The sequence below is a fragment of the Haliaeetus albicilla genome, chromosome 22 (genome assembly GCF_947461875.1).
Source record: "Haliaeetus albicilla chromosome 22, bHalAlb1.1, whole genome shotgun sequence".
Lineage (NCBI taxonomy): Eukaryota > Metazoa > Chordata > Aves > Accipitriformes > Accipitridae > Haliaeetus > Haliaeetus albicilla.
In genome coordinates this window covers 8,276,158-8,302,003 of record NC_091504.1, presented here as the reverse complement: position 1 = coordinate 8,302,003, position 25,846 = coordinate 8,276,158, and the positions used below count along the sequence as shown (strand labels likewise).

At 44.3% G+C, this 25,846-nt stretch overlaps 1 protein-coding gene across 5 annotated transcripts in view; it reads left to right on the top strand.

Annotated features, from left to right (window-relative positions):
- The first annotated feature begins 736 nt into the window (after positions 1 to 736).
- Positions 737 to 25,846, top strand: part of SEC14L5 (SEC14 like lipid binding 5) — a 40,486-nt gene continuing 15,376 nt past the window's right edge. Inside the window, exons 1-8 of one of the 5 annotated variants that reach the window (XM_069809615.1) lie at positions 765 to 855; positions 1,276 to 1,364; positions 4,330 to 4,433; positions 6,368 to 6,443; positions 22,426 to 22,575; positions 22,706 to 22,837; positions 24,800 to 24,928; positions 25,612 to 25,831. In XM_069809615.1, coding sequence (XP_069665716.1) covers positions 6,381 to 6,443; positions 22,426 to 22,575; positions 22,706 to 22,837; positions 24,800 to 24,928; positions 25,612 to 25,831 — 694 coding nt within the window. In that variant the 5' untranslated portion in view covers positions 765 to 855; positions 1,276 to 1,364; positions 4,330 to 4,433; positions 6,368 to 6,380. The other 4 variants (XM_069809614.1, XM_069809616.1, XM_069809619.1 and 1 more) reach the window with 4 other exon arrangements.

Sequence of the window (25,846 nt, the reverse complement as noted above, 5' to 3'; positions counted from 1 at the left end):
GGGAACATTTGCTCAAAGTGTGAGTTTGTAGCTGTATAGTAAGTCACGTAATAAATTGAATCTCCATACAATGCAATGATAAGAGTTTAAGGACTGAGGCGAGTAGGCATCTCAGCAGAGCAGGTCGTGAAGGCCTGATCCACCTCGTGAGGAGTGGGGTTGGGTCTTGTTTGGGAGCTGTGGCTCTGCCTCCGCCAGCCCAGACCCTGAGCGGGTTCCTCCTCCTCGAGGGCAGGTGCCAGCCTCGGACGCTCAGCCTGCGGGCCAGGATGAGCTCACTGCCACGCACTTCCCCCTCTTTTAAGTCAGATAACAGTCTTAAGTTAAAGCCTTCTACAGCTGAGGAGTTACCGCTGTTCGGCCTGCTGGGCCTGGCCCGCGGCAGCAGCCTAACGGACAGGGAGCGGGAAACGGCAAACCCTGTGGTAAAACCTGTGGTAAAATCCCCGCGGCGGCCTCGCCGCGCTCTGCCAGGCGCTCGCTCCTGCCCAGGCCCCGCCTGCCCAGGCCCGCCGCGGGGACCCGGCCCGCTTTTGCCGAGGCCACCGGGGAACCCCGGTGGCGCCTCAGCTCCGCGCGGCGACATGGCGGCGGGCGGCGCACGTGCGCGTGGGCGGGGCCGCCGTCCCGTTCCGCCCCGCCCCGCCCCACCCCCCCTTCCCTCCGTAGCACAATGGACAGCGCTCTGCGGCGCCGCGCGGGGCGGGGCGGGGCGGGGCCGGCGGCGGTGGCGGGGCGGGGCCGGCGCGCGCGGCGGTTGAAGCGGCGCGTGGAGCCGGCGGCGGCTGCCGGGGTCGGGTCCGCCCCGCCCCGCCGCGCTCGGTATGGGCCCGGCCGGGCTCCGCCGTGCCCGCGGTGAGGAGACGTGGGGCGGGGAGGGCCCCCTTCTGCGGGGGGGTCCCTCGGGGCGGCCGTGGGAGGGAGGGAGGGGGCGCGAGGCTTTTCCCGGCGCAGGGGGGCTGAGGGGCGGCCGCCGTCCCTCGCCGTGTGCCCGGGCCCTTCGTACGGCGGCGGAGCCGGGGTGGGGGGTGAGGGGACCGGTGAGTGGGTGTTGGGGCGGTGCCGGGAGCCGTTATCCGTGCAGCTAAGGGAAGCTGAGAAGGAAATTTTAGTCATAATCCTGTGGGGATTAGGGAGGGAGAGGGTGAGAACCCGAGCAGCGGTGAGAGGCAGGCTCGAGCTGGCAGGCTGGCTGAGCATTGCTTCAGGTTTACTTTAAAAAAAAATCCCTCCAAACCCAAGGTTTTAAAGTTTTCTGGTTTCTATCCTACTTAGAGGAAGTTGGATAAACGTTGGATCTCCTCTCAACGAAGGCTGGCGGTGGTTTGCTCCAGAGTGGGCTCACCAGCAGCGTGGAGGGAGCAGTGAGTAGGACCCCAGCTCCTTTTGTGTGAGAGCATCAGCCTTACTGCTGGTGTTGCTCCGAAGAGCTTGGCTTTCCGTCTGCTGAGCTCTCTCTGGGTGTTAAAGTTTAAAAAAACAACAACAAACCACCCAAAAAACTGGCACTGAAGTATTTGTAAACTCAAAGGCTGACCCTGGTAAGTTGCTACTAAATGTATTGATGTATTTGGGTCAGCTTCTATATAAAACCCCACTGGCTTTAGGGCAGGGTTAAACCAAGCATGTGCTGTTCTCTGGGTCACTTGGCTTAACTCCTCCAAGTAGTAAAATCGGCTTGCAGGCAGTGAGAAGGGAGTTGTGCTGATGGCACCGCTTGTCTGATTGGGCTAATGAGTGAGCCTCTGTACAGCATACCTGTGTTCAGAGAAAATATGACTGCAAACTTTACTTGGGGCAAGCTGAAATGGTTTTGTGCTGGTGCTTTGTTGCAGTCAAGTGACCTGCTGACTGGACCTACTCTTCTTTTACGTCTTAAGCTGAAGCATGTCTCCATTCTTAAATTGAACTTGAGTATTTAACAATTGACTATAGTGTTGATGGATAAAATGGCATAGTATGACTTCCTATGGAGTAGCAAGGTGAGAAATGAGGGGCTTTCCTTCAAGAAAGCTTATCTACTGCTGCAGGTTGGCAAATACCAGGGATTTAGTATGCAGCTGTGTGTAAAAGGTCAGTGGTGGTTCTTTGGTGAGAAAATTAACTTACGAGATGAAGGTGTGGAAGTGTGAGGCATGGAACTTATTTTGATACATACATGGAAGAAACTGCTAGCTTTACAAGGCTTTGAGAGCAGAATGCTGTATGCTGTTGCTTTTTCTTCTTCCCCTCTCAGCCAAAGAGACTGTTCCTTATTGTGTTGTAAAGAATGTGTGAGTGTTGTTGTTTGAATGTTTGTGTTGCTTGTCTTTGATTATAATCCACAGCAGGACTCCAGGCATCTCTGCAAGGTGTACAGAGCGGTGGCCAGGCTCCACAGCAGTGTGCTGGCTTGCAGCCCTCTGTGCTGCTTCACCCCTGCACCATAGGAGTTTCTCAGGGGTTAAGATGAAGTCTTGCCTGAGAAGATGTCTGCTTCTAAAAGATAGTAAAGGCTTATGTTGGTGCTGTTCCACTTTGAGGCTTCCTTCTAGCAAGCTACAAAAGACTTGTTCCTGAGCTCTTATGTGAAAGAGCTCTAATAAATATCCTACAGCTTGGTACCATCTTATTATTATGTTTGTAAAACATCAGCTACTGTGTCAGCATCTACCTAAGTGAAAGGCATTTCAGGCAGAGGAAATGTCACACACCTTTCTCTCCACCTTACTCTGGAAGTGGGGAGGAAAGACTACAGCCCTACACTGTCCCCCTTTTTCTAACTGGAAGTATCAGCTTAGCTGGGTACCACAGCTGGCTTTCACATGTTGTAATAGTATTTGAGGAAGTCTGGAATTCTGCTATTTTCAGCAGTTCTTTGCCAAAAACAAAGCAAAAAAACTGCTCAGTAGTTCTCTTCCAGCTGAAAAGAAACCACCACAGGTGGGAGAGGTTAATAAAGTCACTTGCTGCTGAGTTTCACCATCCAATAGGCAGCTCTAATGTGGAAAGAGCTGAATGAGTTCATACTAGCCTGGATGAGAAGCAGGGGTTGGGGACTTTGATTCAGGGCTTTATGTATATTTAATATATAAACTCAATTTCTGATTTCCAACCATCTGGCTGTATTCTGTCAAGTAAGCCTCTCCTACAAATAGTAGAATGAAAGTTAAGTATATGGAAAACCCTTCAGGTACATACTGCATGATTCTAAATAATATGGAAACATGTAGTTGATATCACTGCCTCTCTTCCCTTTGCTGTGTGTGTAGTGATGTGTATTCCTCATGGGAGTCCTCACAGTCTCCAAGCTCGGCTAATATGTAGTGGTAGCTTTGCATGCTGTGTACACACCACTTCTTGTTAAGAATTTGCCATTTCTCTGAAATGTTACCCAAGTTACAGCAGGGAAATGCATGTGCCATCAGGGGTTTATATCCTTCCATTTCATGTCCCCTTCCATGCTCCCCTTCCCCTGGTACAGTGCCAGCTGGTGTATCTCAAGCTTATAATTAACTCTCTGCCTTCTAGGGTTTGGTTCATCTGTGAATCGCTGTATGGGTTGTAGCAAAAAGGGGTACGTAGGCCAGCTGGACTCTGCAGGGAGCTGCAGGCTGTTGAGTGTCTGTGCTGTTGGCACTGCTGTCAGTGTGTCATGGGATGCTTTGTGAAATGTGGTAGCTGCCACTGTTTTCTGTGTTCAGGTGTGCTATTGAAATACTTTTAATATCTAAATGGGATGGCTAAAGTGATTATTAGCTAGAAATGCTGCTTCAATGCATTGACAGCTCCAGTCTCTCTGAATTTTTACAAACTGCACTGGGCTTGGCCAAGCTGAAATCATGCTCTTCCCTGGTGTTACCCAGTGAATGGCTACAGGTCTGCATCTAGCTGTGGATTGGGGTTTCTAACTGATCATGCTGCAGTTGAGTGAGTCACTGCTCTTCAGCTGAGCTGTGTTTCCTAATATGTGCTTTTACCCAGATGCAAATACAAAGTAGAGCAGGTAGCCTGGGCTGCTGTAGAGGCTGGAGTGGTATGATGGATGTTTAAGAAGCAGACATATTCTGTAGCTGTGTAGTTTCTCTCTGGTTTTCTTCACAAGGTGGTTGAACATGTCTGTTTATAATTTGAGTGGAATACATGAGATGACTTTGTGACAAATACATGGGATGTCTTTTTGGCTCTAAAGCCCTATGAGGATGCATGTCCTTAGCTAATATGGCCCAGCTGCCCAGTGGTAACACCTGAAAAATCTTATATCATTATCAGTGCTGATCATCCATCTGTATCTTTGTGCACTGAGTAGCTACCTTTCACTGCCTTTTCTGATTTTATTTTTTTTCCCAGGAGTCATAGCTGGAGTCCCTCTTGCTTTGAGAAGCAGAATGATTGTCTCGCAGCTCTGTTTTGAGGAGAGGGCATAGAAGGTCTGCCACTGCACTTTCCTCAAGGTATGAAAGGTTTCTAGGGCAGGTGTGAATTATCAGCTCTCTTTCTTTCCCAACTTCCCACAGATATAATAGTCACTGGCTCTTTTTCTCGATCTTCCCTCAGCTAGAGAAACAGGGGGTCATAAATCTGTGGCAGTCAGGTGCTGCAGCTGCCAGGGAGCAACAGATCTGTCCAAGAAGCACGGTTAAGGCTGTTGAACTACAGCTTGTGCCATCCTGTTGTTCTGTTGCTGGTGACTTTGTTTCTGGGCTGTGGGTGATGCTAGACTGACTGGTCTGTCCTGAGACTTCCTCCTGTGGAGGTCCCTGACCCCCTCCTACAGAGGTGCAGGAATTGCTGGTTTAGCAGGTGAGGTCAGAGCAAGATCACAGCTAAATACGTTTGATGAGGCTTCTTTTGCTATATTTGCACTTACTCGGAAGGTTCCTGCACAGCCTAGGTATCGCGCTTGCATAATCATATTACAGCGTTGCGTTACAAGGTGCCCCGTGCCTCTTGGCTCGGGTATCTGATATGTGATAGCAGCCCAGGCTTCCTGGGTGTTTGCTTGTCCCTGCTCCGCTCACTTCAGTTTGAGTTGGATGCTCTGCTGATGCTTCTCTCTGCATTTACTTGTTCTGCGTGGACTGGCTTTTAGTACCAGTAAGACTTCTAGAGATCCAGCAAATCCTGAACATTGCTCCTTGGGTAATGTGATCCTCTGCAGAGTAACTGTTCGAATGCAAGACCCTTCTACAAAAGTTCCCTGTTCCCAGGTACTCAAACTTTTAAAGTCCTTTTCCCCTCTCCCTTGTTTAGATTTTATTGTGTAATGGCATTTTGCAGCAGTCTTTCTGAGGGAGAATCTGTTGCTGTCTGCCTTTTAATTCATGTTTTGCCTCCATTTTTGGGCTTAAAATGTCAGGGATAAGTTGTCTTAATGCTCTGACTGTTGAGTTCAGTGCTACACTGCATCATGTTGCCGAGGGCTGTGTCTGCTTAGCCATGGAATTTGAGTGGGGTGGAATCAGCACAGTGTCTCAAACCAGCCATCCAGTCTTTTGTGTTTCTGATGTTCATAGATGGTATTAATAGGAGTGATATAAAGGAACCTAAAGGAATTGCAGAAAGCAGCCTAATAACCTTTTTTTAATGGTTTATGTACTTCCTTGAGATGCTGGTTATTTATGCACATTTGAGGGTTAAAACCCCAGCAGGAGAGTCTGAGGGAGGAATCCTGATGAGAACAGTGAGAGGTGGCTAGGAGAAATGAAATGCTGAGAACTGAATTGTTTCCATTGCATGCCGTTATTTCCTCAGTTCAGCTGGAAGCAGTGGGCATCCAGTCAGTGGGATGTGATTGCTAGCTTAGCATCAGGCATGTTCTTTAAGCATGCTGTTTCCTTTTCCTTTCTTTTAGTGTATTAAAACAACTGAATGCTACTTTGTGCACAAAAGCTTTTAAAACACCAAGATATGGGAAGCTGTGGAAGCTTTCAGCAAGGGAGATTTTGTGTAATGATTACAAACGTAATGCAGAAAAGGGGGATAGAAGGAAGCATTGCCATTTAAGCTTTGCAAGGCTCCTAAGACAGGCTCCTTCTCCAGAGTACAATTGATTCTGGCTTTACATCTCTGTTTTGTGCTTTAATTATTGTGAGTTTTGCTGGACCTCTAAGTTGAATTTACCCCAGCAGTGTTGGGAAGCAGCAAAGGACGCTACTGTGTGCTGGACACAGCACTGGACTGGAACTGCAGAGACCTGTCTTGTTCTGTCTCTGCCACTGACTTGCTAAGCCAAGCTGGGCAAGATACTCTAGCCACTGTGTCTCCTCCTCTCTATTTGTCAGAAAGAGTTAAGGCTTCTAGTTAGGTCTGTCTGTGAAAATTGCTAGAATGTATTGTGGTGTTTGGTGTAAGGGAACTAAAATTTTCCAATTTCTTCTTATTACAGGTGTGTAGTAAAAATGGTGCAGAAATACCAGTCCCCAGTTCGAGTCTACAAATATCCTTTTGAGCTCGTCATGGCAGTGAGTAATACTCAGCATTTTTACTTCTCCAGCTGTTAAGGGCTGCAACCTCAGGCCAGTGGGAGGTGGGGGACTGCAGTTTTGGCTAGCATGTCTTTGTGGCAACCTTATGGGTACGTTGTGGGAACAGAGGTTTACCTCTCATTATCTTTTTGTCCTTTCTTCAGTTTTCCATGAAAAATAGGAATCAACATCTCAGTGTTTTAAGAGAGGCAGTTTAGCCATTAGAAGGGAAAAAACCCAACAAAACCCAACCTTCTGTAATTACTCTTTCACAAGGAAGGAAAAAATTTTGACATTCAGGTAGGCAGGGCTGATTTGTGCCCAGATACTGTCTTTGCCTTATCACCAAATGCCATTCAGTTTAGAATCTCTCTAGATATGATCCCAATCAGTGTTGTAGGATGCATGTATCTAGAACTTGATTCTAAATCATACCGAGCTTTTTGATTTGGTTAAAAGCTAGAAATCTTCGGAAAAACTCTTCCATATTGTTCTTCCCTGTTCATTCCCTGACTGAAATGTTGGGACATCTCTCTCCAAATTTTGTTATTTCCACAAAGGGCTTGAGGGCTATAATTTAAGTTCTTTTGCTGGTGATGCAGATAGCTGATGTGACCACAGCAGCTTCCTTAGGTAGAGTTTAAAGACATTTATGATATTCTGGACTTTGTCACAGCTCTTCAAGGTGTGAGTCAAATATCTTTCTGAAAGGTTTGCTGTTTGCATTTCAAGGGCAGCACTGAGCATTTGGGCATTTATCCAAAATACTTGCTTGTAGACTTTTGCAAGGCTTTGTTTTGTAATCTGTTGGGCATTTCGGTCTACTGTAGGGATCCCCAAGACTTAGTATTTGCCACTTTTCGTCTGCTGCTTTCTCCATTGTCTCTCTTCCCTGCTGAACGTGGACACCAGTTTTCTTCAGTCTATTAGAGATTAAGAATGAAGATGGAAAGCTATAGCCATTGCAGGCAGCTGACATCATTCCCATGAATGGAAGGGAGAGCCTGACGTATACATTGTGTTCCTCTTGACAATGTTGCCTCTTCTAGATTCCTGGAAAATAAGTGCCAAAGAGGTTTTTTTAATCCAAAATGGCCTCCAGTCTTCTATTTCAGTAGTTCAAACTGGGGGAGAGATTCTTTCTTTGGTTCTAAGTGTGAGTAATGGACCCCAAAGGTAGCAGCAGTTCCTCAGCTGAGAGTGGTTGCCATTCACTTCAATGCTCTCTGATCATCAAAATGAACACTTTTTTTTCCATAGTTGTGCTCCATCCCAAATTCCACACACACACCCCCCGCCCCCAGTCTTATCCAGATTTCCCATGTCTGTTAGTAGCTAAGCCAATAACATGCTGTAGAAGTGCCCCAACCAGTCTGGGGCTGATGTCTGTGGTCGTGAAACTTTTCTGGCAATGTTCTTTTGCTCTCTTAGCGCATCCTGTATTAGAATAAGACACCAATACTTGTTACAAAGATACTGGTAGTCTTTGCTCTATGCATACCTCTCCACATTCCGTTGTCTATATTAGCAGGATAAACCTAACACCAGATGCCTGTCGATAGATTGGCTGCTAATATAGGAGGGCTGTCTCTAGACAAATCCTTTGTAAGCTTGTTAGCAGAATGCCTAAAGGCCAGGGTTTGATGGGTTTATTTTTCAAGTGGTTTAGTTTGATTTGCTTTCAGTTTTTCAACATAACAGGACTTAAAATTCCCTTGGATTTCAGGGCTGGGATTGTAAATGTCATCCTTTAGTTGTTCAGCAAACTCAAATTCTCATTATTGTAGCAAAGTTATTAGTCCTCTTTCTTATGAAGATCAAGTTACTTGTCCAGGGTCACCCAAAGGACTGTGTAGTGGAATAGGGAGCTGAATATAGACCCCTTAGTCCCACTCTAATGTCCTGTGAAAATCATATGTTTGCAGCAGGATCTGCTTTATTATGAATACTGGCATTATAAAGTAGTGTTTCAATCTAGTGGCAGTCCATGCAGGCTGAGTTGGATGCAGGCTTTGTTATCGCTTTTGATACGTTCAGATGGAGTCTTTCATTTGTGTGGAGGCAGTGCAGATTTCACAGAGCTGTCAGGTGCTAGCTGTCAGTTGCTGGAAGTTTTGTGGGGAGAGTGGGCGTACAGTGAAGCTGTTTTGCTCCTTAGCACGTGGCATTGGTGTTAATCTGCTTCAACATAAATCTGACAGCAGCTTCCTCAGCACTGGGAACCTGATATTCAGCTGCTTTCAACTTTTCCCCTCAAATGCTTTGTGCGAACCTTTGGAGTGTTGAGGTCTCATGCTGTGGTTGATGGTAGGAAAGCAGAGGTCATATGGGTGACCTCAAGACATCTCCTTATTTTATGGGTCTCTATGCACCCTTCAGCTTGATACACTTGTGCTTGATTCCTCATCTGTATAATGGGGAGGGTCACACTCCCTGTGGTCTGTTCAGGCTATGTCATGAGGTAAGCAGTGTTTGTTAGGAAAAGTATTTTTCCCCCAGAACTTCAGATGTTTGGACCGCACTATAGAAAACAGTGCGTGTGCTTCATTCAGATATGAGGATCTGAGAAATAGGGTTGTCATAGCCAAATGAGGCAAACGATTCATTGCTTCCTGGCCTTGTTCAAACATACAGTGTTTCCCATGCCTTTTGTTGAGCCCTGCCATCAGAAACACCATTTATCTTCCTTGGACTTGTACAGAGTGCCATGTGTGTGCAGCTCATCCTCGAGACAGCACAGGACTGTGCTTGACAGATGAGCCAGTGCTTTTACTGTTAATACCTTTGTTATTGTGTGTCTCTGGATAATTGTTTATGGATTTACACTCTGCTGCTTACTAATACTTCTGCGGCTTGAGTTCTGGCATTTGCAGGCAGTAGATTTGATGTATCTTCCCAGTCCTTGGAAGGAGGACGACATTCCCTTCTTGCTCTCTTTGCCAGTCCTGTGCATCTGAGGAAGTAAAAAGGAATCAGCTTTCCAAGTCTTTTTTGGTCATTCAGGAGTTCTGAATCTTTTCTTTTTCTTGTTAGAAGAGTCCTCCCTTCTAAAGATTTAAACAAATGACAATCTTTCCACACCTGTCCAAATTCACAGTAGTCGTTTTCACCTGCTTTGTTCCTGATCTGCACTTGTATTAAAGGATCAAAAATGTCACGCTCTTCAAATTATAAGCAGTGCCTGACGCCTTTATCCCTTATACCTGAAAAGAACCTTGACATTTGTTATGCTTTGTTATCTTGTCATGTTTTTCCTTTCCATTTTATCTCTTTTTTTTGTGTGTGTGTGTGTGTCTCCTTTTACGGAGCTGTTTCCCTGAAATGGGTTGTCCATGCCTCTCTGGTCCTGATCTTGTCTTTTCAATTAGATCAGCAGATTTGAGATTGTATGTCTCCTGATTTTATTTTACAGCCAAGAAAATCCCCAACTATAAACATACTTTTTGTTTTCTTTGTGTAGTAGTTGTAGTTTTAAAGCTAAAAGTTTTTTTTTAATGAGATGTTATAATGAGGGAAGAATCCAGAAGGAGGGGTAATTCTGCCACATAGCTCATGAGTGATAACTTACTCTGATGTAAATTGTTGTGAGCCTTCTCTGATGTATGGAGATGAGAATTTGATTTGGCTGAGCAAGTCCAAAATGCATAGCTGTACAGGAAACAGAGCTAAGAGAGAGATTGCATATTTAATATTATTTGTTGCCAATGAATTATTAGGTTAGATGAGGTAGTTCCAGATGGAGAATTTTAGCTTTGAAAGTAGTAGGGAGTTTTGTTCCCATTAATTTTAGTAGTGCACTCAGCCATTCACACTTGCAATTGATATCTGCCATTTTCACACACTTTATAGTATACACTGAGTTTGCTTAGGATGGTTCCTAAAGCTACAGATCTGAAATAACCCCCCAGAGACTCTTACATGGTCTTCTGTACTTGATGTATAGTTTGAGTTGCTGCAATAGTGGTGTAAATGAGAAACTTCATGACAGCGCTTCTGTCAATTGTTTGATCCTCTTGCCACATTTACAATGCACTTCATGTTCAGCTGTTATTGCTACTAATAGCAATTTATGGTTTCTGCTGCAAGTGAGGGGTCTTTCTCCACAGCCTGGTGCCAAGGGAATGGTAAAGGATGCAGATCCTGAAAAGGAGAATGTTCTGCTTGCGCGTTTCACACCTTGAACCAAATCAAACCTTTATCACTTTACTATCTGAGATTCTAGCTTTTCTATGAAATGGAAGCTCTGCAAAACACAACTAGGAGGTTAAAGGCTGAGTTTAGTTAAAAGCTAAAGCGCTACATGTATATGTGAAAATATATATATGTAACTTGATGTTTAAGCTTACTGCATACAGGATATCAGCTTTATGTTTGTAGCCTTTGAGAGGTTTACTACTGTTCTCTAAAAATAAGTCATGGTCTTGAAGACAGAATATGTCATGGTTTTGGAAGTTTGCAGTAGCATCGGCTCTCATTGTGTGTACCAGTTGTACTCCATGCTTAAGATGAAACTGTTCTTGAGCCCCACATGTGCATGATGTGAGTCAATGCTGCTTTCTGCTTGACCTCATTTCTTGGTGCTGCTCACAGCATGTGTTGACACATATATGAGCAGCGGAGAGCCCGATGTCTTGAAAATGCACACATGGACAGCAGTGGTGTATGTTTCTCACTGCAGTACTTGAATGGTAATCTTCAGTCTAGGGTGCTTCTGCTATGTGCAGTGTTAGTTTGGGATAGGGGGTGATTGTTCTCTGGGTTCATATGTGGTGTACAGGCATTTCTTATCTTGAGCATCACTCAGACTCTCTAATGGATCTATTAGGTGGCAGCTCATGATTCCCCCGCCTGTGTCTGCAAGTGAAAGCTTGGTCATCTGAGGTCCTGGCTGGCCACTTGTACTTCCAAGCAGCTCTGTGACTCTCTCTTCTAGTTTTAGCAGCAATTCAGTGTTCTGTGCATTTAGTTGATCTGCAGTTCTTTATTTTTCAGGTAAGATAAAGTAGGAAATTAATGGTGTATACTTCTGTTTCTTCTCAGTATGGTTGGAGTGTTGGGGGGCGCTAACAAGCTGGGAGGCAAATTTAGTTCAGGCTACAAATGCTGCAGGTTTATTTAGAGTCAGAAATTACTTCACATGGATTAAGCAGCAGAAAGCATTCCTTCTCCATCATCTTTACTCATACTGTAAAATAGGGTTGTAGCCCATCAAAAGCAAACATCCATGGTCCCTGTGTGAGATTGCTTCAGCAGAGTCAGGCATGTGAGAGAGACAGTCTTGATGGTAGTCACTGGATTTGGCAGGGGTCCTCACTCTTGCCCCTGAATGATGCACCAGCAGATCAGTCTTGAGTACACTGGCTATTTGCATGCTCGTAAAACTGCTTTGCAGCCACTGAAGTTTTTGCTCATTTACAGCAGTTGAGGATCTGGCCCACAGTTACATATAAGAGTCAAACATCCAGTATGACTAAAATCAAAATGCATCACTTCACAATTGTCCCAACATTCTTTTGTGCCAGTGGTGTTGGGAGGCTTGTATATGCAGTCTAATTGAAAGCAGCTCTTTGGTATTTTAGCTGTCTGGTTTAGCTGCAAGAGAAGAAACTGTGAATACTGAAGTTCAGGTCCTGACAGCTAGAATTGTTTCCATATACTTTTTCAAAATTATTTTTATTTGTGCCTTTTCAGTATCAACATGCATTGTGTTAAAGATGTTCGATCTTTAAGTAGCTTTATTTAAAGACTTCTTCCTGTTGCATTTAGCACATTGAGTGTATAAAGAGACTGCTTAAATCCTAATACATTGTGCATGCTCTCCTCTCTGTGTGGTGTCTTAAAGGATTCAATATTTCACCGACTGATGCAGTGATGCTTTTGCAACAGAACCTCTGAGCCCTCTTTTGCTAGGTAGGCACCACAGTGTGACCCAAACAGCTTGTAGTACACATTGGTAACAGACAAATTGGCGGGGGGTGGGGGGGTGGTAAGAGATAAAATGGTGTGTGAAAGCTGTATAATGTACAAGCAGACTGAGGTCTAGCAAGGATCATGTTAGTTCTGTGGGTTTGTTTAGAGTGACAAGTTCAATGTGTGTGTTCACAGCCCATCCTGGTCTCAGAAAGGCTGCTGCTGTCTTGCTACATAAGATGTGCAGATTGGCTGTCTAGGTCAACTACAGCACAATATCTTGCCGTGCCTACAGCACAGATGCACCACAGGATACAGTTTTGGGGGTTCCTATATACTTAATTGTAATTACAGCCTGGGATATTCCTATCTGGAGCTCCAAGTTGTTGTCATTATTCTAGTATCATCACAGGCTGGTGATGTAGAAAGAAAAGTAGAATCTTAACTAAAATATTTGATGCCAGTTTATAGCCTCTGTGTTCAAGTGTGACTTCTGGAACCAGAAGAGCACTTGCTGCGGGGGGACGGAGCAGTTTCTGGCAGCTGGAATCCCTCTGAAGCAGCAGTGATGGTGCAGCTGATCAGAGGGCTGTGCAGAGAAGTCAGAGAGTGGAGTGGAGCTCTAAGTGCAGCATCTGCAGGAGTGCCAGAGAAGAGGTTCCTGCAGCGGCCTGCTACCCACTGTGTCCTTGGATAGCTGCAGATGACATGGGGTAGAGCTTTGCAGTGTGTAGCCTGTAGCCTGTATGCTCAGTGCTCGAAAGCTCCTTTGGAGCTGCTGTGACATAGATAATGACACAGTTTTCAGATACTGTCTGAAATGGTATTTCTGGTTGGCAGTACCCTAGAAACTGAGAGAATCAATGTACAAAGGGGAAAATGCTTTAAAATAGTTATTCTTTGGTGTTCAATCCATGTCACGTATGACATGAAATGTCCCAATAGTAATCTGAGCAGTCGTTAGGAAATGGATACTCCCCTACAAAACAGAATCTACTTTCTCTGGCAGGATTGTTAGGTCTATAGAATTTGCCTCTTTAGTGCAGACAAATTGTCTTTGGATGTGGATGATATGTCTGCAGCCATGGGCTGTGCCAGGTATTTTAAAGAAGGCAGCTTCCCTTGTCTCTTCTTTTTGCCATATTTTGAAGGTAAATTTGTTGTGACTGTCAGAAGCTACTGGGTTAACAATTTATGCACTTACAGAGGATCTAGTGTTGACTCAAGACCTGATGCTTCAGTGTGACTTGATGGTTTGAAACCATGTTGTGAAGATATTCTATAAATATCCCATCATCTTACTGCTGAGAAGCATTTGGCAACAGAAGTCTGAAAGTAATGATCTCTGTGTCAGTTGGGATGATTCTTCACAGCTGTATTCATGTGTTCACACCTGTGCCCTGCCACCACCACCACCTTGTATTAAGCAGGTTGAGAGTGAGCAATAGTCAGGCTGAGCAAAGAGCTGACATTTCTCTTGAGATTATGGTGTGGGACACTTCCCCTCAAGCAAGCAGAAAATGTTTGGTGAGTGCTGTTTACCACAACTGCTGGAAGCAGGTGGAAGAACTGCTTATTCATTCAGAGCTCTGGAGAACTGCTGGCAACATCTGCACATCTGGGCACCTTAGTGTGCCTTGTGGGGATCATGCAAGTCTCTTTGATAGCTTTGTATTGCCACTGCTAAGACTCCATTTGCTGGGCAAAAATGGTTTAAGAGCAAATGGTGCTGGCATCATGTGTGGACTGGAGAGAAGATTTACAGTAATTCAAAGAGTCTGTACAGGACAGTCTGTATTTTGTTTAATCACCTTCTCCAGCAGGAACATGGAGGCTTATTTCCTTGAAGGATGAGTCGTGTCTCAAGCTTAATCTGATCAGTGCAGCCTCCTGCTGGAATGGATGAGCTCTAAAGTAAGCTATAGTTCAATGGCACTGCAGCATAGCACAAGGAGACACAACATAACTGGAGGTATCACCATTATCTTGTATTCCAGTAGTGACTAAAAACCCCTTCTCTCTTCTACTGAATGTGGAGCTGCAGAAGACAAATAATAAGCTCTTCAGCAGGGACTAAAAGAGGTGAGAAAACTTGGAACCATCATCAATTGTTACATCTCAACCAGCATGGATTTTTTTTTTAAACTAAGCACAGTGACCTGCCCAAGTTTGATCCTGAATTATGGCCGATTTGTATAAATTCTCACAGCAGGTTCTGGTGATGACAGATTGCCCTTCCAACTAAGCATTACTTTGTAAGCCAGCCTTTTTGATTTTTGGGGTGATTCACTGAGCAGTAAGTGTGTGATGTAACACTTGATTGCTGTCTTGCTCTTTAAGGTGCTAGTCACCTGAGAAGTCTGCTTCCTTGCCTTCCTATTTTGGTGTATCTGTCTTTCCGCAATGGGCTGTGACAAATGTGTCCAACCAGCTAGCAATGGTTCCTGGATAAGGTGTCGCTTCCATAGCTATTTGTAAAGGCCAATACATCGTGCTGTTTGTGACTTGAACTGCTCCACACCAAGTTTCTTCTCTCTGGTAAGCAGAGAATGCTATAGCAGAATAGCTTGAATGGGGTATTGTTTCTTCTCAGACAGGAGATCGGACACGTTGGTAGTTTCCTGAGTTAGCGTTGTGCAGCTGCAGTGCATGTCCTGGTTTTAGTAGGTTTGCTGTGTCACTCAGTTGTGTGTGTATTGTAATAGACAGCTGCTGCTCCCTGAACTGTTTCTTTCACCAAATCTGAAGAAATGAGGCAAATTATTGGCTGTAGTCCAGGGAGACATAACACTGGCTCAGCATTTGCAGGCTGGATACTGTGGTCCAGTGGACTTCTCACTAGCAAATCTTTTTCTTCTTTCCAGCAAAAGGTTTTTTTCCTCAGGCCACAAAGACTTTCTGCTATTCTACAGATGCTCTGCACCTCCTTAAAATGAAGTTTCATTTTCCCTCACCTCAGTGCATTTCTGCACCCAAAATATCCGTTTGATTTCTCCCTGCACTGAATTGTTCCACGTGTATTTTATTTTGCACTACTATGGCTAGTGAGAAGCAGTATCTGTTCTAGTGATTACAAAGCAAATGGATTATTGTATCTGGTGAATATGTATGCAGACCCTGTGGTTCCCTTCAGCAGACCCACCAAGTAGTAGCAGGGACTGCAAGATGAAATTATTATTTTCCTAGAAGGCCATAATCTGCAAACACCTGAATCTGGAGAGAGATATTTATGTATCATTAGAGCTGCTCAAAAGCTGGTCTAAATGCGTGTACTTCCTACTTAAAAGTGATGAGGGGTCTTGTCTTGCTTCTCATTATCTCTTTCCAAAGGGATGATGATCTGGACATCTTTAGTTCAAAACTTGATATCATATCTCCTTGTTTCCTGTTCATCTCAACATAGATGTACATTTTCTTCCTTTATCCTGGCAAACTGCACATGGTTGTAACATCACCTTGTGGAATCTTGTTAATAGGGATTTAAACTGTGCTTTGATCATGAAAGTTTGAGATGTTTTAGCTCTTAGAACAAGGATGAAGTCTTATCCTTGTAACATAGTTATATAATATTGGCTATAACAGTTTCTGTCTACATCAGGTGCATAACAGTTTAGTTCCTTCATGTGTTCTACACAATATAATTTTCCCCCATGGCTGAGCTTTTACACTCTTGAAGATCCCTCTCAAGATCATCTTGGCATCATACAGGAGTCAGGCCATAGTTTTTCCATTTCTGTGCTCTTGCCCAAATCTGAAACAGCAGATCTCCATGATGCCATCACTAAGGAAGTCCTACCAGTATATTAAAACAAACAAACAAAAAAAAAACAAAACAAAAAAAATGAAAACCAGCCAACCGAACCCTAAAGACACGAGGGCCATGCAGCTGCTACAGAGCACCACTTACCAAGCAGAAGATGAATGTTTTCTTGCTAACCGCTGTTCCTAAATAGATTGGTACATTTCTGCATGGTTTCATGGACAGCAGCATTTAGCATGCAAGCTCTGTATAGTTACTTTGCTAAAGGATCTGTGTGCGGATAGGGAGAATCCAAACCAGTTTGCCTGTTTACTGTGTATTAGTGGGAAGCTTGAAGAATCAACTCTTGGGTGACTGGTGTAGGCAGAAAGCCAGAACTGCTGCCCTGGGAGTCAGTATGCAGCCCCAAGACTGAGAGGGTAACATTCCCTGTAGGATATTAAGGTATGAAACTAGATCATCTAACAAAAGCTGCCTCTGGTTGGAGCACATTGCAACCACTCAAAACCCAGCAGACACTGGGCTGGAAGAAACTGCCAGGAGCCTCGATGTGTGCAGAAGGGTTTGGGTTTTTGAGGTGTTTTGTTTCATGCAGTAATTCAGTGTTTGGAGGTCCCTGTTGTTTTGGATTCCTAAGGCCTCTGTTGTGTAATTGATTTCAAGGTCACTTGCTAGAAAAGGATGTTGAAACCTGCAGAGGAGAAACAGGAGTAGCCGTTATAAAAGATCCTGCCCTCTGGCCATGTTCCCTGGATCGTATAGGAAACAGCAGTGATACAGCTATTGTCAGTCTACAGGAGATTAAACTCGGGGGGGAGCAGGAACACACTTGCACTGTCAATATGTATAACACCTTGGTACTAGGAAGGTGAAGGACTCGGAGGACCTCTGCACTCTAGAGGGGAAGGGGTTAAGCAGGTGAAGTAGGGGGATTGTAGAGGAGGGTAATTTCCCCTTTTCTCTGTGGTTGTGAGGCTTTAGAATGTCTTTTTTGTTTGTTTGTTTTGACACTTGTATTCCTGTATAACTTGTTCTCGTTTGGCATTTGTCTGACCCTCAGGGCAATCTCTTCTCACAGATGCATTTTTTGTACTGATTATTGTGTATTTGACCAACAGTTAAGAACACTTTTAAGTGTGGCTTCCTTTTGTTGTTCTCAAAGACTTTCTTCTCGCAAGCTGATTTTAATCTGTCACAGTGCTGGTCCCATAAACCATTTGGCCAGCATAGGTAAAACCCACTCAGATGCATCTTCCAGGAAATCGCAGGGCAAAACCTTGGTCAAAGCACTCTTTACTGATTTCATAGTCAGCCATATCACTGTTGATTAATTGTTGCTTGGTGTGATTAATCATTTGTCAGCTTCTGTGGCACTAAGGGGGCTGGGATGCAGAGGTCACTGTGTAAGCAGTTTGAAAAAGCCTTGTCTGCTACCGCTAATCTGGGTTTATGCACCAAGGCTGGAGACCCTCCTCCAGCACCCTGTGCCGTGGCAGACCCCGTGGCTGCTTGGCCACGCGCATTCAAGCAGCACATTTGCTGAGATGCTTGGGGATAGCGGGGCAGGTCATGCCAGTGGTATGTTCACACAAACACGTGCTGCAGCCTTGCACAAATTTCCCTCATCTTCCCTTCAGTGTGAAAGGAAGATCTGACGCTACTCGAGTATCTGTTATGACTTCCCTGCATGTTTTAACTTTTTTTTAGCTAGAAATTTTCACTTGTAAATTTTTTCATTTATTTTCTATGTTTTTGAATTTTTTAATTCCAACAGGCTGTCAGCTATATCTAAATGGGTTTGTTGGTTTTTTTCACACTTTAGATGTACCCAAAACCAATTGGTTTTATTTCCAAGCAAAATATCTTGGAGAGTTCAAACAGATCCCAAATCCCTCTGTCTTCACCCAGCCCTCTTGTGAAGTTTATTGTGTAATTTCAGTCTGAGGGAGATGACTGCAAAGATTTAATGACATTTGTATGTTGGTCACATTATGTATACAGTCCACTACAAAAAAAAAATATTGCGTTGTTTTTTGCAACAATTCTTCTGCAAGAAATCTGGGGAAAAACCAGCTTGATTTAGGGAAGGACGCTGGTGGGCCTGAGCCACCATCTCTGGTGAAATGGTTGTTTTGGGTATGAATAGAGCACATTAATCTGAACCTTTAAGAAAATAATTATTGTAAGCTGGGTTGTTGAGATAGTTTTCTTGGTATATCAGGTGTATGCAGTGCTCTGGCTTGCCTAGACAGCTCCTGCAGCTGTGTGACTGCTTGGGGATCTTCTTCAGTCTGATCTGGTGTGAAGTCAACACTAAAGACTGATTATACTAGAAAAGGAGCCCAAGATGGGATTCAGCGTGACGTGCTGGCTTGCTTGGGCTGAAGGATTTGCAGGAGGTGTGCAAAGTGTTAGCTGGTTCTGCCTGTTGATGTTAATCCTGGTGGGGTTTAAAAGAAGGGAGGAAGTGGCTTTATGGAGCCATTCATTTTCATATACATATATATGTGTATGTGTATATATATATATTTGATCTTGTTCAAGACTTCAGTCAAGGTGGTTGTCTTAAAGCAATGTTGCAGGCATACACTTAAGAGAAAGTAGTGGCAAAGTACTGCTGTTATTCCTTCTGGGGAAGGAGGGGCAGAGAAGGAAGAGACAAATTGTAGTTCCTATATACTAATCAGTGCAGAGCTACTGCAGCAAGGAGATGAAAGAGCAAATGCAGACAGATTAGCAGCTGAAGTATTAAAACAAGCTAATATTAAGTATTCTGTGCCTTTCATTTGACTAGGATATTCTGTTTTTCACCTTGCACTCTGCAGAATCATAGAGGAGAAAGTAACAGCTAGTTCTGGCAATGGCTTGGAAAAAAATTAAAATATTTCTGTCTTTATAACTTCAATTTCTCTGTTGGAGCAGAAATGTACTGTTGTGTATAGATACTGATTTTCCTAAGAGGATACTGGATGCAAAAGATGGGTTGCTCTCCTGACAGCTCAGTCTCTTCAGTGTTGAAAGATCAGGCATGTTAACAGTACAACTTTACTGTGACTGCAGCATGGTGCTTCAGCTGTCCTTCATATGATCTCGGGCCTCTTCAGCTGCTGTATTTTTAGAGTTGTTGTGCAAAGAAGATTAGCAAAGGACTTAATATCAATGTGCAAAAGGGATTCTTTCTCAAATATGGAAATGTTCTGCCTACTTAGGTGATGGGCTGTTATCTTAGTTATATCACCAGGGCTGGGCATAGATATGTGACTCTCTGCCCTGACCTTTCTTCATTATCCAGATATTGTTTAGCTGTCCAAAATAGTGACTGCACTCTGTTAGTAGTTGTCCTGGTCTTGGTTTTGCTAGATTTAATGACAGTTTATCAGGAAGCCTGTCTCCAGCTGGGTCAAGTGCATCCTTAGTGGAGAAAGAAACAGCTGTGTGTTGAGATCCAGTGGCTTTGTCTTCAAATGAGAGCCAGAGGCATCTGGATTCAGTAGTGTGTGGGGCTTCAGGTTGGCCATTGTGCTCTTTCAGTGCTGAGGAGGTACTTACAGTTTGGTACTCCTGGTGAAGCTGTTGAAGTGAGGCCTTTGGAGAGTATCTGTGCTTTGATCCCTCACTGTCCTGGTAGAACAGCTCTTGTTTCTCTGCAAAGTCCCTCAAATGTTCGTGGCACAGCTCCACTCCTGAAAGAGTAGAAGATGAGAAGCTGAAATCACCCTGCTTGGGACTTTCTTCCGCTCTAGCTGCTTTGCACCTCTTAAATTTGTGGGAAGTCATGAGTATTTGGGGCAAGAAATCCTTGGCCAGCCCTAATCCTGACAGAAATAGATGGTGTTGGCTCAGCCTTTGCTTCCTGTGGTTAGTCATTGCTCATTGAACATGGAGCCCTGGAACGTACCATGTTATCTGCTTGCCCAGAGCTGTGAGCTGAGGCAGTGGAGAGCATGTCTGAGTTTAGGCAGCAAGGGATATGGTGCCTGTGTAGCTGAGGGCGAGGAGGGCCTGGCAGTCCTTGCAGGAATGGAGGTGTGGGATTTTAGGGGTATTTAGGCGGACTTGTGATTTGCTGTCAAGCCTGTGGACAGCCCTAGTACCATTCTCACGTGATCTACTGGCACTCAAGGTGCTGTCTAGCCTCTGCGCTAGCTGCTGTTTGCCAAAGTCATGGGATTAACTGGAGCAGCCTTCTTTTGGGATAAGTTTTTCAGGTACACCTCCAAGTGTGATAAGGGCATGTGTAAGGAGCAGCATGGAACAAGCAGTTGATAAATAGTTGCTAAATGTTCTGGTATTCCTGTGGCCTACAAAGGTGTTCACAGCTTTCACTGCCTGAACACTGAGACTCTAGTAACTAAGAATGGGTGGCTTGGAGACACTCTTGCTTGTATGTGCTAGAATAGAAAAGATCAGCGAGGGAGAAGAGGGTAAAGAGACCTCAAGATAGCACAAGATGGTAGGTTGGAGTCTGGAGGATTGAGAGAGGGCAGGTGGAGGCAGGAGTAGGAAGCATTAACTTTGAGATTAATGTGCTGGCAACTGGAGATACCAGAGAGCAGGTAATAAGGGACGCACCCATTATGCTCTGTGACCTTTGAGGAAAGTGCAATGTACCAGGAGTGGATAGCTGAAAGCATCCTGTGGCAGTGCCTGACAGCCATCTGTGAATTTCTGTCATAACAAATTAAGCTTAAAACAATGAGTTTGCTTTTGTTGTATGGAGCTGGGTGGATTGGTACTGGAAATAGTCACTTGGCATGGGAAGTTTTATATCTATCTAAAATGTTTTAGTTTTTCTTGTGGTCAAGAGAAAAAAGCACAGGTAGAAGCCTCACAGATATGGGGAAAGTTCTCCAAGAAATGTAGCAAAGCAAGCAGAACATTACTCAGTGACTTGGAGAGGATTATTTAAAGACCTGTGCACTTTCTTTGTGGCCAGAACTCCAGCTGGTAGTCTGCTTGCGCTTTCCTCCTGATACTAGAGCAATATGATAATCTGAAATAACTTCTATTCCGTTCAGAGGTCTAGGAGCAGGAGATATGGAATGTGTCCTTAAGTGTCTGAGCTATTTTAAGAGCAGGTATTATTCACAGCACCAGGGTATGTGAATATGTACATGGGCAACCAGCCTTTGAACTGCTGTGGTAACAGAGAATGCAGCGACCCTAAGGGTCCCCATGGTGCTGTGCATGTGCTGACAACTGAGCTGATCTCGAACATTATCACATTAATATTTTCTTTTGTGGTAGATAAAACTATAAATACTCATGAGAGAATTATGTGCTGGATAAAATGGTTGTGTCTTGCAGAAGATGGGAAGATGGCAGCAGTTCATAGAGGTTAGGCTCAGCTGTGGAATGATAGCAAAAAAACCTTATGACCAAAATGGTGTACCTCTGAGTGCAATGGAAAGAGAGCACAGGTTCTCCTCCTGTCACAGCTGTAGTTGAATCCTGGGCTTCTTGTGCAGCTTGTGCTAGTTTTGCTTCAATTACATATTTACAACAGCATCGCAACATGCAAGACACTTTCAGAAATCCAAGGAAAACATTCCATCCTGCAAAGATCTTTCAGTATAATGAGAGATGGAGAAGTTAGGGAAAGAGGAGCAACGGTAGGTACCACTTACACAAGTTAAACTTTGTTTGCTGCAAGTGCCGTGGAAAGCTGTGTTTTTGCTAGAGCAGATAAAGAAGCTTTGGATAAAAAGCTTTTCAGAGGGATGTGGGTTAATTAAAACAAGGAAGATTTCAGAACCAGGGCAGAATTGGTTTAGAAACGGATAAATCAAGTCAAAGTAAGTAGCCAATAATTGGTGGCCTTACCCCTGATAGTCTAGGGCAACTAGAACTGTTTGACACATCACATTTTAAGGCACAGGAGTATTAAATATTTTTCAATAGCTTCTTCATAAAGGCAGTATGTCTGACTTGGATTTTATTATCTCTGGGTCAAGTCTTTAGCTAGCAGAAATCAGCGGAGCTGTGCTTGCTTTTGCTAGCTAAAGATAAGGTTCCTGATGCTCAAGTTGTTATGAGTCCCTTCCTAGTAGTCTTTAACAACAGGCTTTTCTTTCTACTTCATGTGTGAAAGAAAAGTTATGTTAAGACATGCTTAGCTTGATGACTGACATGAGGAGATGCTGGCTCTGTTTGTAACTACTTTGCTTTAACTTCAACCTCTGTGTTGCCTCCCCTTTTCTCAGAGGTGAAGGGCCTCTGTTTTGTTGGACTTTTATTGTAAGGGAATTAATTCAAAGAGTTAAAGCTGATCTAGCCAGAAGCTGAAACTTGCTTTGTTTTTACTTTCAGGCATATGAGAAGCGCTTTCCTACATGTCCAGAGATCCCAGTCTTCCTGGGGAGTGAAATCCTGCATGAATCCAGGAGCGATGATGGAGCTATACATATCATTGAACGGAGCTGCAAACTGAATGTGGATGCTCCCAGGCTGCTAAAGAAGGCAAGTGGAACCTAGGGGACAAAGAGTCCTGGATTTTGTTGGCTGGCTCAGATAGATAAAGGCTCCTAAAGTTACTCTTTCTCTCTCTCTGTCCCGTTCCCCCCCCGCCTTGATTCTTCATCCTTCTCAGATTGCAGGGGTAGAGTATGTTTTCTTCATCCAGAAAAACACAGTGAACTGGAAAGAGCGAACTCTCCGCATTGAAGCCCACAATGAGACTTTTGCCAACCGTGTTGTTGTCCTTGAGACATGTAGCTACTCGGTAAGTGCTTTGTTTCTATTTGTCTGTGAAGGAAGTGTTGAAAGTCATGCACTAATAATACAGGGCAAAGTTGCTTGAATGAATTTGAACACTGGACCATAGCGTACTATGATTAGATACTCTTGGACTGGAAAGGCTGTTGGGTCTTAGGGTGCAGGATTTCTTCTAGTACTTTCATCAGGCTTGAGAAACTTTTTTAGGTTGATTGTGATTCTCTGATTGGAGCGTAAGGCCCTAGGGTAAGAGTAGAAAACACAGATGGTGCTCCAGAGCTGCCAGTATTCCCTGAGTTTCTTTTTGGTTGAAATTCAAGTTAATAAAAGCTTCTGGAGCTTGGGCATGTATTTAGATCTGGGTATTTAGTAGGAAACCCTTAATATTATCATGAGGGCCAGAGGGAAGTCTGGCAATTACTTTTGCCCACAAATAAGTAAAAGTTTTAGCACCTTGTCATGAACTTCATGCTCTAAATGTTTGGAGAAGGGTCTTGAGCCTTATTTGTGGCCTGGGGTGTCTCACTTTGTGGCTGTATCTTCAGCAACAGTATGCCATTTCATTGTAATTGTGCCATTAGGGCTCAGTCACCATTAAATAGCTTCATCTGTTTCTAGAAGCAATCAGATACTGCTTTTTGTTCCCTAAACAAAAGTCCAGATCCTGTTACTTACCTGCTCTTTTGGCAACTGGACAACAGCTCAGCTTCTTGGGAGTAAGCAAACTGTAAGTAGCTTCTGTTTCACGCAAGACAAAGAGTTGAAAAGCTATTAACGTTTTGGATGGTGAGGGGGTTTCTTGAGCCAGAGATCACTTGGCGGCTACATAGGGCTTCCTAAAAAACTACAGTAAATCAAACTTCCATCATTGTGAAAGGTGCCGACAGTTCTGAAATGCTCCCAGGTCAACTCGGGAATTGCTCAGACATTGCTGCACTTGCTCATTTTGGCTGTGTTGCCTCTGGTTTGGGTCCTTTGGAAGGAAATGTCAGCAGCTGGGCTTTGAGGGGAGTGCTTTTCCTGGAACAGGGTGGGAGCTAGCTGTCTACATCCTCAAGATGGTTCCCTGCTCTATTTTTACCAGTTCCCTTTTCCCTGCCAGAGTGCACCGGAAACAGGTTTATTCTCATCTTTCCTTTTCTGCAGTGTTCTCTGAAGCAACTTGGAGAAATATGATCCTGCTCTTGCAGTTACTTAATATCTCCCCTGGGGGAATGTGTGTCCTTTATAGAGCTTGTATCTTTGTGTGTGGGCTGGAATTTTTTTCTTTCATGTCAGTTTGTGAACAGCAGCACCTACAGAGAAAAGGTAGAGCCCTCTCAGAAAAGGGTTAAGTTTAAAAGAGGAAAAGATTATATAGGTTTTTACCATATAAAGAGTAACTGAGGGGAAACGACTGGAAAGGAAAGGTGTATATTGATTTGACAGTGGGAAAACTCCCTGCTTTGCCATGTCTCCTGTGTTTTGGGGGGGAAGACTGACATTAGTGGCTGAGTTTCCTATCCAAAACTAGAGAAAAACTGGTTTGCATTTTTCTTCCTTTGCAGATACAGGGGGGTTTAATTGCATGTTCTGAGAGGCCATCTGTGTCTTTCTGTAAGAGGATCTTGACATGATGGTTTCAAGTGGGCAGTCTCACTACTATTTTAGTGCAACTTTTGCTATGAATATTACTGTTCAGGTCTGCTGGGGCAGGGATGGGATTTAATCTTGATTTCCTTGTGCATGTGAAGAATGCTGGGTTAACCGCAAACATCCATATGTCCAGTTCGTTATGTGTTTCTATTACTCTGAGTGAGTTAATCTGACTGTTAAATATGGGTCTGTTGGTGCCTCATAGGAAGCCTCGTCTGCCCCCTCACTCTGTAGCTCTGGAGATTTAACAGCCAGTTTGGTACCAGGGACAAGGGCCCTGCCATATTGTGAGCTGTGTGCTACCATCCAACCCAATGTATATCTTTGCACTTAGGTTCACCCTGAGAATGAAGAGTGGACTTGCTTTGAACAGTCTGCGTCTCTTGACATCAAGTCATTTTTTGGTTTTGAAAGCACAGTGGAAAAAATTGCCATGAAGCAATACACTTCAAACATCAAGCGGGTAAGATGGGCTTTCCTTTGTGCCATAAAAACCAAAATCAAACACCTGCTCTCAGTGTGCCTCTATTTTCTTTTCTGTAAAATAGACCCAGTATAGTTTTATACCCTTGCTTATGTCTCTGAAATCATTCAGTAAGGCAAACGAAGAAAAAGCCAGTGTGCAATGAGCAAAAAAACAATCTGCTCGCTGGAACGTGTCTGTGCAGGGGAGGGAGCAGGCTGTACCAGAGGAGGATCGCAGTGGATGCTGTGGGTGCCAGGCTCCTCAGACACTGAGGACACTGTTCTCATACAGGAAGAGAAAGTTCTGGGTAAAAATCAGCACCCTGTCTCTCCAGTAGCTTGGGCAGAGGTCCTTCCTTTCGGTGGCCATTTCCCCTGGGCTGCAGAGGAACAGGGCAGCTAACTGATGGTTTGGGAGCAGGAGAATGGGATGAAAGTGTTATAATGGTAGCTGCATCCATGGTATTGGAATGTACCTGACCAGTGTTGCAGTTCACCACTTGTATGGTGCTTTCATACTGAAATTTTTCCAACAGGGTCATGCAGATGGAAGGAGATAACGATTTCCCTTCTGTTTGTCTCTAACAGTGTTAGTCATCTGTCCTGAGGAAAGCTTTTCTGCACCTTGCTGGTTCTGGGGAGATGGGATTGTTTTTTCCTAATGAGAGTTTTCCCCTTCAGGGCAAGGAAGTGATTGAACACTATCTGAAGGAGTTGATCTCCCAAGGGATCACATTCATCCCCCGCTGGACACCTCCCCCAGTGTGTGGACAGAAGGATGAGAGAGCCCCAGCTGTTGGACACGATGCTGATGACTTACCCCTTGAGTCTGGGACTCGTGGAACTACCAAAGAGCAAACTGGCAGCTCCTGCCCTCCAGCAGAAGGTGTCAGCCCTGATGGTATGCAGTGTCTGG